General features: G+C 40.1%; 1 protein-coding gene across 4 annotated transcripts in view; it reads right to left on the minus strand.

Moving 5' to 3' along the window:
- Window positions 1–227: 227 nt before the first annotated feature.
- TBC1D1 (TBC1 domain family member 1) overlaps window positions 228–12,907 on the minus strand; it is a 108,669-nt gene continuing 95,989 nt past the window's right edge. For 3 of the 4 annotated variants that reach the window (XM_070757094.1, XM_070757095.1, XM_070757096.1), the window contains 5 exons: window positions 12,040–12,284; window positions 8,857–9,016; window positions 7,650–7,819; window positions 6,043–6,213; window positions 228–2,888 (listed from right to left, as the gene is read on the minus strand). In XM_070757094.1, the coding sequence (XP_070613195.1) occupies window positions 2,685–2,888; window positions 6,043–6,213; window positions 7,650–7,819; window positions 8,857–9,016; window positions 12,040–12,284 (950 nt within the window). In that variant the 3' untranslated portion in view covers window positions 228–2,684. The remainder of the gene's footprint in view (window positions 2,889–6,042; window positions 6,214–7,649; window positions 7,820–8,856; window positions 9,017–12,039; window positions 12,285–12,907) is intronic. The other variant, XM_070757097.1, reaches the window with a different exon arrangement.

The raw sequence follows: 12,907 nt of genomic DNA on the forward strand, positions 1-12,907 counted from the left end.
TCACCATTTTTTGAGAAAAGTATTCATCATTGCAGAATGACCTAGAATTCCGATTTTCTAGGTGCAGAATTTCGGCGTGTTCTATTGGAACTTCATTTCTAGCAAAAACAAAGAAGCACAATCCATAATCTAGAAATCCTTGGAATGTTAAAGTTATATTTAAGAAATTGGGAAGAGGAGAGGAGAGAAAGGTGAAAAGAGAAGAGAGGAGACGAGGATTTTCTGGGTTTTTGGAGCATCACACATAAATTTGACCATTTATTGCTTTTTTTTTAAGTGTTCAAAAAAACATACAGATGGGGTTATTGTCAGTCCAAATCCAATATTATTGGGCACACTAATTGTGTATAGATACGGCGGCAAGTGTCTGATGCTGACCATATGAAATAATTATGGAAAAACAAAGATATCCACCTGTGGGATGTCTAACATCAAACCAAACAACAGCAAAATAAATCAGATTGTCATTTCCTATACAGTGGTACCTCTATTTATGAACGTAATTTGTTCCGTGACCAGGTTCTTAAGTAGAAAAGTTTGTAAGAAGCAATTCTTCCCATAGGAATCAATGTAAAAGCAAATAATGTGTGCGATTGGGGAAACCACAGGGAGGGTGGTTTCCTCCCAGGAGATTCCTAGAGAGGCTCCATAGAGGCTTCTCCCCACTTTTTCTGGCCCTGTTTCCTCCCAAGAGATTTGTAGTGAGGCCCAATGGAGACTTCTCCCTGCCTTTTCTAGCCCTGTTTCCTTCCAGGAGATTCCTAGAGAGGCCCCAAGGAGGCTTCTCCCTGCCTTTTCCAGCCCTGTTTCCTCCCAGGAGATTCCTAGAGAGGCTCCACGGAGGCTTCTCTCTGCCTCTTCCGGGTAGTTTCGGAGGCGCGGGTTTGTAAGTGGAAAATTGTTCTTGAGAAGAGCCAAAAAAATCTTGAACACCCGGTTCTTATCTAGAAAAGTTCATAAGTAGAGGTGTTCTTAGGTAGAGCTACCACTGTATTTATCAATGCAAAAATCACGTGCTGAATTTCAACCATTATTTTCCGAAGAGCCAGTGTAACTTTTCTAAAAACAAGGAACGTTGCTTATTTAAAGCAGTCCACACTTACTTTAAAAATAAGCACACTACATCACATGGGAGAGAGGTGCTGGTTTGTTATGCTTTTCTTTCAAGTGCCCAATGAATTAATTTGACAAGGATATTTAAAATTATCTTTCAAAAACCATTGTGCCCCCCCCACCCAGGATGAAAAAGTTATTAAATCAAATTACATTTGTAGTGTAGATTGAAGATTTATTTCAATCAGTGGCAAACCACGCAGACATCATCATTATATACCTAAATAAAATCTTTTAAAATCATCGATGTGCACATTTGCTTGAAAATGTGGCTTCTGTGGCTCTTCAAATAATGTGACATCAACTGTAAAAGATTCCAAGCACCTATTTGAAAACTTATCTTGGTCGGTAAGCCACTCCCACCCAGTCACATGACCTTTAAGCCACCCCCGGTCACATGATTGTCAAGCCACTCCTACCTGGCCACATGGCCATCAAGCCACTCCTACCTGGTCACATGACCATCAAGCCACACCCACACAATAAGCCACACCCACAGTGTCGCAGTAAAAATATTGGCAGCCCATCACTGATCGTAACCAACCATTCTGCTTAAAATTGTGATTTGCACAGTAATGAAACCTCAAATATTTGCCAAATACCATAATCTTGTTCAGTGTAATATGCTTCTAAGGAGAATATCTTTTCATTTGTAAGTCGCTCCAGAATTTTTAACGGCGATGTTTGAAGTGTTACCAACTACCATTGCTTGATATCTGACTGAGTTAACTGGGATAAAAACAGGAAACGACTACCTTTGTGTTCAGAAAACAAAAGCTCGTGGTATAATGAATCAAAAATAAATAAAGCAACATTTTAAGGCATACTCAACTATAAAGATATGAACGCTTCAGAGAGAAGGGAGAAGTATCACCTGAACTCTGATCTCAAAGAATTCAGCCATGTTACATTAGATTAAAAGTAACAAAAATCCATATTTATCACATTGGCAACAATAAAGTGTAGTCCCCAAAATTATAGGATGACATTTGGCTTCTTTGTGGTTCACGATCTCGGTGTCTCCCCAGCAAGTTTTAAAAACACATTTTGTGAATAAGTAGAACCCACTTTCCACTGTGGAGAAAGAAATTCGCTCATAAATGAATACACCTTAGCCCCTTAAATGGGAAAGGAATCACTCCAGCTTGTCCCTAAAATTCCTTGAAAAGTTTGTAGCCCATTGGGGCTCAGCCCGGAATTTCCACAACGCTTTCAGTGTCAACTACGGTGAATGAAAAGTGTAGGATACTGCAGGGTAAAAAACGTCAGACGTTTGCCACCAGGTGGAAATGTGTCAAATTATAGTAAAGCTTAAAGATTGTTCTGTGTGTTGTATTCCACCTCTGTATTATTTGAAAGAATGTGAGACGTAGACGAGTAAGGTCTTCCACATTGAGTAAGCTCCATAACAGTTTCCTCCTCTGTGGAAACATGATTTGAGAAATGTTCTCAACCATGATTTGAGAAATCAAACGAAGAAAAGGTAAGGCATGGGCGATATGAAAAATTCTAAGAGTTGCTTAAGGATGGAGGTCTGCTCCCCCCTCCCTTGTATGCTGAGCCTTAAATTCTCAGTTACTGCCATTTGTGCGTCCTTGTTCGGAGGGAAGAGTTTTCCGACTGGGGTTTGCTGGCTGTGTGCGGAGTTCCTTCAGAGTTTCTAACAATGCTTTCTTCTCCGCTTCCAGAGTGACAATAGTCTGGTCCAATTTGCCTTTGTTATTAAGCAGGTCTTCAACCATGGCTTCCAAGCTTTGAATCTTCCCATTGGCCAGCTTGAAAGAATAAACAAGGAAACAAGGATATTAGAAACATAGAAACATAGAAGACTGACGGCAGAAAAAGACCACATAGTCTGCCCTTATACTATTTTCTGTATTTTATCTTAGGATGGATATATGTTTATCCCAGGCATGTTTAAATTCAGTTACTGTGGATTTACCAACCATGTCTGCTGGAAGTTTGTTCCAAGGATCTACTACTCTTTCAATAAAATAATATTTTCTCATGTTGCTTTTGATCTTTACCCCAACTAACTTCAGATTGTGCCCCCTTGTTCTTGTGTTCACTTTCCTATTAAAAACACTTCCCTCCCGAACCTTATTTAACCCTTTAACATATTTAAATGTTTCGATCATGTCCCATTTCCTTATGTCCTCCAGACTATACAGATTGAGTTCATTAAGTCTTTCCTGATACGTTTTATGCTTAAGACCTTCCACCATTCTTGTAGCCCGTCTTTGGACCCGTTCAATTTTGTTAATAGCTTTTTGTAGGTGAGGTCTCCAGAACTGAACACAGTATTCCAAATGTGGTCTCACCAGCGCTCTATATAAGGGGATCACAATCTCCCTCTTCCTGCTTGTTATACCTCTAGCTATGCAGCCAAGCATCCTACTTGTGTTTCCTACTGCCCGACCACACTGCTCACCCATTTTGAGACTGTCAGAAATCACTACCCCTAAATCCTTCTCGTCTGAAGTTTTTGCTAACACAGAACTGCCAATGCAATACTCAGATTGAGAATTCCTTTTCCCCAAGTGCATTATTTTACATTTGGAAACATTAAACTGCAGTTTCCATTGCTTTGACCATTTATCTAGTAAAGCTAAATCATTTACCATATTACAGACCCCTCCAGGAATATCAACCCTATTGCACACTTTAGAGTCTTTGGCTAAATAAAGGATATTTATGATGATGGCAGAATATACAACGCCAGTAATCAACAAAGCCCACTCGTTACGTTTCAGCTGTCAGCCCTGATGGACATGTTCAATGATAACTGATGTCGGGGTTGAACTCCAAATTTTTGGAGGCCACCAGGGGAACCATCCCAGACTACCACACTTTTTGGAGTATAAGATGCATCTCTTACCCCCCAAAAGAGGGTGAAAACCTGGGTGCGTCTTATACACTGAATGTAACCCGATTTGGCCTCTGCCTCCCAGCAATTTACCCTCAGCTGATTTGAGGCCAGTGCTAAACTGAAAGTGAAACTAAAGCTGCAAGGAGGCAAATTGCTAGGAGAGAGAGGCAGATTTTCATTTTCCACCGAAACTGGATGCAATTAGGTAAGTCATAATAATAATAATAATAATAATAATAATAATAATAATAATAATAATAAATAATAATAAATAATAAATAATAAATAATAAATAATAAATAATAAATAATAAATAATAATAATAATAATTATAATTATAATTATAATTATAAGCTTGGGAGCCTCCCCAAGTCTATGGAGAGGGGAAGCATACAAATCTAATAAATCATTATTATTATTATTATTATTATTATTATTATTATTACTATTATTATTATTAATAATAATAATAATAATAATAATAATAATAATAATAATGCTGGTAGCAACCCATATCAAACATTAGCACTAGTCAATGATATTTGTGGTGCATTTTTGAATGATCAGTTGACTGAGTTTCATGTTTAATGAATAAAGTAATAATAATAATAATAATAATAATAATAATAACAATAATAACAACAACAAAGGGGCTTAGTTCTTGATGCTCTCTGAATTCAATTCTGTTCTTGCAGATGTTTCATTATCTAATTAAGTGACATCATCAGTGCTAGAAGGCAGTGGCTTTTGTTCTGTTTATATACTCATGGTTCCAAGTGTATAAAACCCTTAAATTTTAAATTAGGAACATCATTTTTAAATTTTGGTGTGTGAAACCTTACGACTAGCCTAATTGGTTTATAGAAAAAAAAATTCATGCAAATTAATTTTTGATAAAGGGAAATGTACTATTTTTTGATTGTTTAATAGCTTGCTTAACGTGTGATGTGTGAAATTTATTTATTTATTTATTATTTAGATTTGTATGCCGCCCCTCTCCGCGAACTCGGGGCGGCTCACAACAAAGCATAAACAAATCGTACAAATCCAAATAGAGTCAAATAAATTTAAATATTTAAATTTTTTTTAAAAAAGAACCCCAATGTACTAACAAGCACACACACAAACATACCAAACATAAATTGTACATGCCCGGGGGAGATGTTTCAGTTCCCCCATGCCTGACGGCAAAGGTGGGTTTTAAGAACTTTACGGAAGGCAGGAAGAGTAGGGGCAGTTCTAATCTCCGGGAGGAGTTGGTTCCAGAGAGTCGGGGCCGCCACAGAGAAGGCTCTTCCCCTGGGGCCCGCCAACCGACATTGTTTAGTTGACGGGACCCGGAGAAGGCCCACTCTGTGGGACCTAATCGGTCGCTGGGATTCGTGCGGCAGGAGGCGGTCTCGGAGGTATCCTGGCCCAATGCCATGAAGGGCTTTAAAGGTCATAACCAACACTTTGAATTGTGACCGGAAATTGATCGGCAACCAATGCAGACTGCGGAGTGTTGGTGTAACATGGGCATACCTGGGGAAGCCCATGGCTGCTCTTGCAGCTGCATTTTGCACGATCTGAAGTTTCCGAACACTTTTCAAAGGTAGCCCCATGTAGAGAGCGTTACAGTAGTCGAACCTCGAGGTGATGAGGGCATGAGTGACTGTGAGCAATGAGTCCCGGTCCAGATAGGGCCACAAATGGTGCACCAGGCGAACCTGGGCAAACGCCCCCCTCGCCACAGCTGAAAGATGGTTTTCTAATGTGAGCTGTGGATCGAGGAGGACGCCCAAGTTGCGGACCCTCTCCGAGGGGGTCAATAGTTCCCCCCCCAGGGTGATGGACAGACAGATGGGATTGTCTTTGGGAGGCAGGACCCACAGCCACTCTGTCTTATCCGGGTTGAGCTTGAGTCTGTTGACACCCATCCAGGCCCCAACAGCCTCCAGACACTGGCACATCACTTCCACTGCTTCGTTGACTGGACATGGGGTGGAGATGTAAAGCTGGGTATCATCAGCGTACTGATGATACCTCACCCCATGCCCTCGGATGATCTCAGCCTATACCTGAAGCTCCTCAAGGAGATCAAAGTTTTGCTTCCGTAAGTTACTGTTGGCCTTCTCGAGTTTATCCATCCTTTGATTGTCATTGAGAGAAGAATCTATTAATTCATCCTGAAGTACATGGTATTCAATTTCATAAGCTTGGAGCTGTTTGGAAATATCCATCTCAAATACCTGCCGTGGGAAGGGAAAAATAAATGGAATACCACATGAACATCAAATTTGTCTCATCATCTCTCTATATAAAAGCCAAATACCCATCACGCATCATCACGAAATCTGCAGAACTGTAAAGCCTACAAACATGAAACTTGGCACATATGTTCCTCTTGGCTTCTAGATGCTCGCTAAGAAAGGATTTTTTGAAACGACCATCAGATCATTAGTATTTCTTATACATTATTATATTAACATGCTCTGATGCTAAGGAGTTAGATGTTCTACTCCCCCTCCCCACCTGAAAAGAACTCAGTTCCAACTGCCAGTTGCCTTATATTAATACGCTCTGATGCTAGCACTTTGCTAAACCGGGCATGAGTGTGGCCAGCATGTGACTGTGGGCTGGGAGTTTAGACATTCTACTCCCCCTCCCCACCTGAAAATAACTCTGTTCCAACTGCCAGTTGCCTTATATTAACCTGCTCTTATCTTAAGGAGTTACACATTATACATAATCTTAAGGAGTTACACATTATACATAATCTTAAGGAGTTACACATTCTAAACATTCAAGCTTTAAGTGTCAGTATCAAACCCAATTGTAACTACACATTAATTTTCAAGCTTTAACTGTCTATTTATTAAGCCCAATCACATAGTTTCATAGTGAAGCACGGGTATTTAATTGCTAGGAAATTGGGGGATTTGAGAATGCCAGCATTCTCCTAAGCAGAATTTCCTGTCTATCCTAAACGTTTGCAACCTCCTGATCAGAAAAGTCAATGGGGAAGCCAGATTCACTTAACAATGATGTTACTAACTGAAGAACTGCTTTAAAGAGTAGAAGACCAGTAAAATGTTTGTGTCCAAATATTCTAAAGCAGCAGCTTGCCTTCAAATCCAAAGCACTGCAGATAAGAAAGGTTTATCTAGCTGCACAGTTGAGATTGGATACACTGATTTAAATCCATTTTTTTAAAATGGGAAAAAGTCAAGAGGATTAACTTTTATTGTTCGATATATTTTTTGTTATACCTCCCTGTTGTTTTTACCCTTTCACAATGATTTTGCCTTAAATCTAAAGACTAGACTGTGCAGTATCAAATTTGCTTTTTTTTTTAAATGTGCAAAGAACACGGCGTTATGTTTCTTAGGATATTCATGCTAATCTCTGCAGAAGATAGGATGTTGTTCAGGCATCTAAAACTTACTCTGTGCCAAATAAAACAGGAAGACGCAGCAGGGGATATAGCCTTCCCCATTACCCAAAACATCTTAAAACAGATCTGCCTATTGTTTAGAAATATGTTAATTCCGTAGAAGGAAATTCCAACATCTTAACTCTCTAAATAAGCTGCAGTTCGGCCAGGAAAAACTGGTCTCAATTACAAGAGGAAGTTGTTCTACATTTCGCAGCTTCTACATTTCCCTGGCAATGCTCCACTGCATACCTGGTTAATGGTTTTTTCCATCTGGACCGAGCCTAGATTGGGAAGAATAATTTTAATGAAGTCCACAATGGTTTCCAGGTTTTCATGCTGCAGAATCAAAGGCTTGTGGCTTCCCAAAAGACTCAGAGCCACCTTAAATATAACTTCTGTTCCTTCGAGAAACATCAAGTCTGGAAGAGACAGGAGAAATGTGTTAGTACTATATGGTTTGGCAATATATAAACAAACTATCAATGCACGTTTAAATGAATTAGCACACTATTGCTTTAAGAGCTAGTGTTGCAGTTAGCCATAAGAGGGAGCCATAAACTTCTCTCTCTCTCTCTCTCTTTCTCTCTCTCTCTCTCTGCCTATCTGCCTCTATCTATCTATCTATCTATCTATCTGTCTGTCTGTCTGTCTGTCTGTCTGTCTGTCTGTCTGTCTGTCTGTCTATCTACCTACCTATCTACCTATCTACCTATCTAATCTATCTATCTATCTATCTATCTATCTATCTATCTATCTATCTATCTATCTATCATCTATCCATCTATCTAATCTACCTATCTACCTATCTAATCTAATCTAATCTATCTGTCTATCTATCTATCTATCTATCTATCTATCTATCTATCTATCTACCTACCTACCTACCTACCTACCTACCTACCATCGTCTGTCTGTCTGTCTGTCTGTCCGTCCGTCCGTCCGTCCGTCCATCCATCCATCCATCCATCCATCCCTACATCTCTCTCTCTCTCTCTCTTTCTCTCATTACTCTCTGCTCTTTCTGGTTTATCTGTGTGACTATGCTGTAGAATTGTATGTTCAAATGATGGTTTAATGTATTTTGTAAATAGGGCTTATAGTATTGTATATGTATTCAGAGAGGTTTATAATATTATATATGTATTGAGAGTATTGACTGGTGTAATTCTGTGTGACTAGGATTGTTCTTGACTAAGCTATTTGCCAAAGTAAATAATATTTATACACTTAATGTATCTGGATTGTCTTACTGAACCACTACTCATACAGTATCTCTGGGCTATCAGCTGGAAATCTGCTAAGCCTCCATGTTTCTTAGGTGCATCCTTGGTAACTCAACGATCACTGTGCTCACTACTTAACAAAATGTTAGGAAGAAAATGGGTTTTGTTGGGATGAGGAATCTGCTTCGTGGTTTGGGAATGCCTAGGTTGGAACACTTATTGGAATGACTTACCGAACACCCGAGCGACAAACCCCAATGGAAACTGAGAGGCAAACAGGGTCAGAAACCATGGGGCAGCGTAAAGGGTAGGGCTGATCTCATTGGCTTCAAAGTGATCATAAAGGTCTCTGTGGTAATCGTGAAGGAGCCGAGAGAGCTGATACATCTGGATCTGCCAAGCAAATCAAAGAGAGAGAAGAAAGTTTAGTTTAGTTTTATTAGATTTGTATGCCACCCCTCTCTGAAGACTCGGGGCGGCTAACAACAATAAAGAAAACAATGTAACAAATCCAATATTAAAAAGCAATCTAAAAAAACCCAATTTAAGAGACCAATCATACAAACAAGCATACCATGTATAAATTCTATAACCCTAGGGGGAAGGGGGAAAAAAATTTCAATTCCCCCATGCCTGAGGACAGAGGTGGGTTTTAAGGAGCTTGCGAAAGGCAAGGAGGGTGGGGACAATTCTGATATCTGGGGGGAGCTGGTTCCAGAGGGTCGGGGCCACCACAGAGAAGGCTCTTCTCCTGGGTCCCGCCAAATGACATTGTTTAGTCGACGGGACCCGGAGAAGGCCAACTCTGTGGGATCTAACCGGTCGCTGGGATTCGTGCGGCAGAAGGCGGTCCCGGAGATATTCTGGTCCGATGCCATGAAGGGCTTTATAGGTCATAACCAACACTTTGAATTGTGACCGGAAATTGATCAGCAACCAATGCAGACTGCGGAGTGTTGGTGTAACATGGGCATGCCTTGGGAAGCCCATGATTGCTCTCGCAGCTGCATTCTGCTCAATCTGAAGTTTCCGAACACTTTTCAAAGGTAGCCCCATGTAGAGAAAACAGGGAGGAAAGAAGAATTAGGATTTTTTTTCACCGCAATTGTCAGTGGTGGATGGAAGGTGAGATTTGTGTGGTCAGGAGGTATGGCTTCAGGCAGTCCTTGACTTGCAACAGTTCATTTAATGACAGAAGTGACGACGTCACTGGAAAAAAATGTGACTTGTGATCATTTTTCATGCTTACGATGCCTTGCAGCATCCTCATGACCACGATTTGGAATGCTTGGCAATCAGCTCATATTTACAATGGTTGCAACTGTTGTGAGTATTCCCTGTCAGCCTCAGGAAGTGTCAGATTCGGAAGAGGACAAAAAGACAGAAGCTTTAATGTACCCTGATTTAAGAGAATTATCAGAGAGTAGTAGAGATAAGGGCGTAGGAGAAAGCATGGAAAACAGTTCATCTTCAGATAGTGGGGTGTGTGTGTGTGTAGCTGACAGCCCTTGGGTGAACCTGAGATTTAGGAGAAGGGGGCAGACATTTGGGAAAAAGTTTAGAATCCGCAAGTTAGAATTGTGTAAATTAACCAATGCATCATTTCGTGAAATATATCGAAAATGAAGACGCTTTCGTTCAAACTGCGTGTTGAAATATGGCATGCATTCCTCGCTTCCGAAAAGTAAGCTTTTGATATAACACAATAAACTGTGCTAATTTAGATTTGAAATAACTCCGAGAAAAGCCGAGATCAAAGAGGCTCTCCTCTGCTGATTAGAGAAGAAATATAGCTTTGCAAACGTAGCTTGGAATGTGACTTCGCATACCTGCATTGTAACTGTGGCAATCTATCCAGTATAAAGAGAAATAAAGCCTTGAGAAGAGATTATTGGAGCTGCCTTAGCTAGACCAGAACAGCAACATCCTGGGGTCACGTGATTTCCCCTTTTGCAAATCCACAGGGAAGTCAAATTTGCTTAACAACCAGCTGACTGACGTACCAACGACCATGATTCACTTAGCATCTGCGGCAAGAAGGGTTGCAGAATGGGGCAAAGCTCACCTAGCAAACATCTTGTATTGTATTGGCAGTTCTGTGTTAGCAAAAACTTCAGAAGAAAAGGATTTAGGGGTAGTGATTTCAGACAGTCTCAAAATGGGTGAACAGTGCAGTCAGGCGGTAGGGAAAGCGAGTAGGATGCTTGGCTGCATAGCTAGAGGTATAACAAGCAGGAAGAGGGAGATTATGATCCCGCTATATAGAGTGCTGGTGAGACCACATTTGGAATACTGTGTTCAGTTCTGGAGACCTCACCTACAAAAAGATATTGACAAAATTGAACGGGTACAAAGACAGGCTACAAGAATGGTGGAAAGTCTTAAGCATAAAACATATCAGGAAAGACTTAATGAACTCAATCTGTATAGTCTGGAGGACAGAAGGAAAAGGGGGGACATGATCGAAACATTTAAATATGTTAAAGGGTTAAATAAGGTCCAGGAGGGAAGTGTTTTTAATAGGAAAGTGAACACAAGAACAAGGGGACACAATCAGAAGTTAGTTGGGGGAAAGATTAAAAGCAACATGAGAAAATATTATTTTACTGAAAGAGGAGTAGATGCTTGGAACAAACTTCCAGCAGACGTAGTAGATAAATCCACAGTCACTGAATTTAAACATGCCTGGGATAAACATATATCCATCCTAAGATAAAATACAGAAAATAGTATAAGGGCAGACTAGATGGACCAGGAGGTCTTTTTCTGCCGCCAGACTTCTATGTGTCTATGTTTCTATCTCACACTTAACAACAGGAATATTGGGCTCTGTCGTAAGCCAAGGATTCCTTGACAATGCAATTGAAAGGCAGTTCTGAGTTTTGACCCTACCCATAAGTCAAGAGTAAGTTCAACCAGGCAAAGAAATTAAGTTTTAATGCCTTTGTTTGTAGTGATTTTTTAAAATTAGAGTTCCAGTCTTGAAAATTAAAATTAAAATTCACACATTGCCTACTAAACAAACCTATCAAAATTATCCCTCATATCGCCCTCCCACAATTCATCTGGACATGCAACTAAAAACTGTCCAGGTTTTTAAATCTTTCGTCCAATCATTTCTTTTTTTTTTTTAATTTTAAAATTTCCCCCCTCTCCATCTCCTCATACATTGCCATGTTCTGGCCTCATCAGCTAGCCATACCCTTACTGAGATTTGATCCTGGGGCTTCTAACCTCTAGGCCACCAGATCTGATCCCTTCAGCTTTGTACCAGGGAGGGGCTATATGTTTTTTCTGTTGGATCACAAGCCTTGGGAAAAGATTTGTGGATTTGCCTTAGTTGGACCAGAACAAAAAACAAATATTAAACAATCAAACAAACAATCAAACAATCAAACGTAACGCAGGTCCTTTACCTGGAGAATACTCATGTCCGGTCCGTATTGCTTCCGAAGGCCCATATCAAACATTAGGAATTTCAGCATCTCAAAGGCTTCCTCTTCGCTCATGTGTAGTAATAATACTCCGGCTACGAAACTGAGGCCTTGACAATATCCTACTTCTGGATCCAGGAGGGAATAGGCCTTCAGGATATTATAAAGGGAGAGCTGGCCGGCTCCAAGCTGGGATGAGAAGTAGGGATGAGTCGGAAAAGTGCGGCCTACAAGAAAGAGAGAGTAAAAAGGAGACGATCACAGATACAACTCAGCCACACTGTCATACAAAATAGTCGCTACAGATCTACAGAGCACTGCACACCAAGCTGGTGTAGTTCAGCTAAAAAGTTCCATATCTCTCCCCTTTGTTGCCGAGACACAAGAACAGGTTTTTTCCAGAACGCCATCACTTTGCTAAACAAATAATTCCCTTAACACTGTCAAACTATTTACTAACTCTGCACTACTATGACTACTAGTTTTTTCTCATCATTCCTATCACCCATTGCCTCCCACTTATGACTGTATGACTGTAACTTGTTGCTTGTATCCTTAAGATTTATATCAATATTGATTGTTTCCTCATTGCTTATTTGACCCCAATGACAACCATTAAGGGTTGTACAGTGGTCCCTCGATTTTTGCGGGTTCGAACTTCGCGAAACGGCTATACCACGGTTTTTCAAAAATATTAATTAAAAAATACTTTGCTGTTTTTCCCCCCTATACCACAGTCATACGTCATCGCCAAACTTTCGTCCGCCTTTAATAAATACTTTTTTTTAAATAAACTTTAATAAATAAACATGGTGAGTAATAATCTAAATGGTTGCTAAGGGAATGAGAA

The sequence above is a fragment of the Erythrolamprus reginae genome, chromosome 7 (assembly GCF_031021105.1).
Source record: "Erythrolamprus reginae isolate rEryReg1 chromosome 7, rEryReg1.hap1, whole genome shotgun sequence".
Taxonomy (NCBI): Eukaryota; Metazoa; Chordata; class Lepidosauria; order Squamata; family Dipsadidae; genus Erythrolamprus; species Erythrolamprus reginae.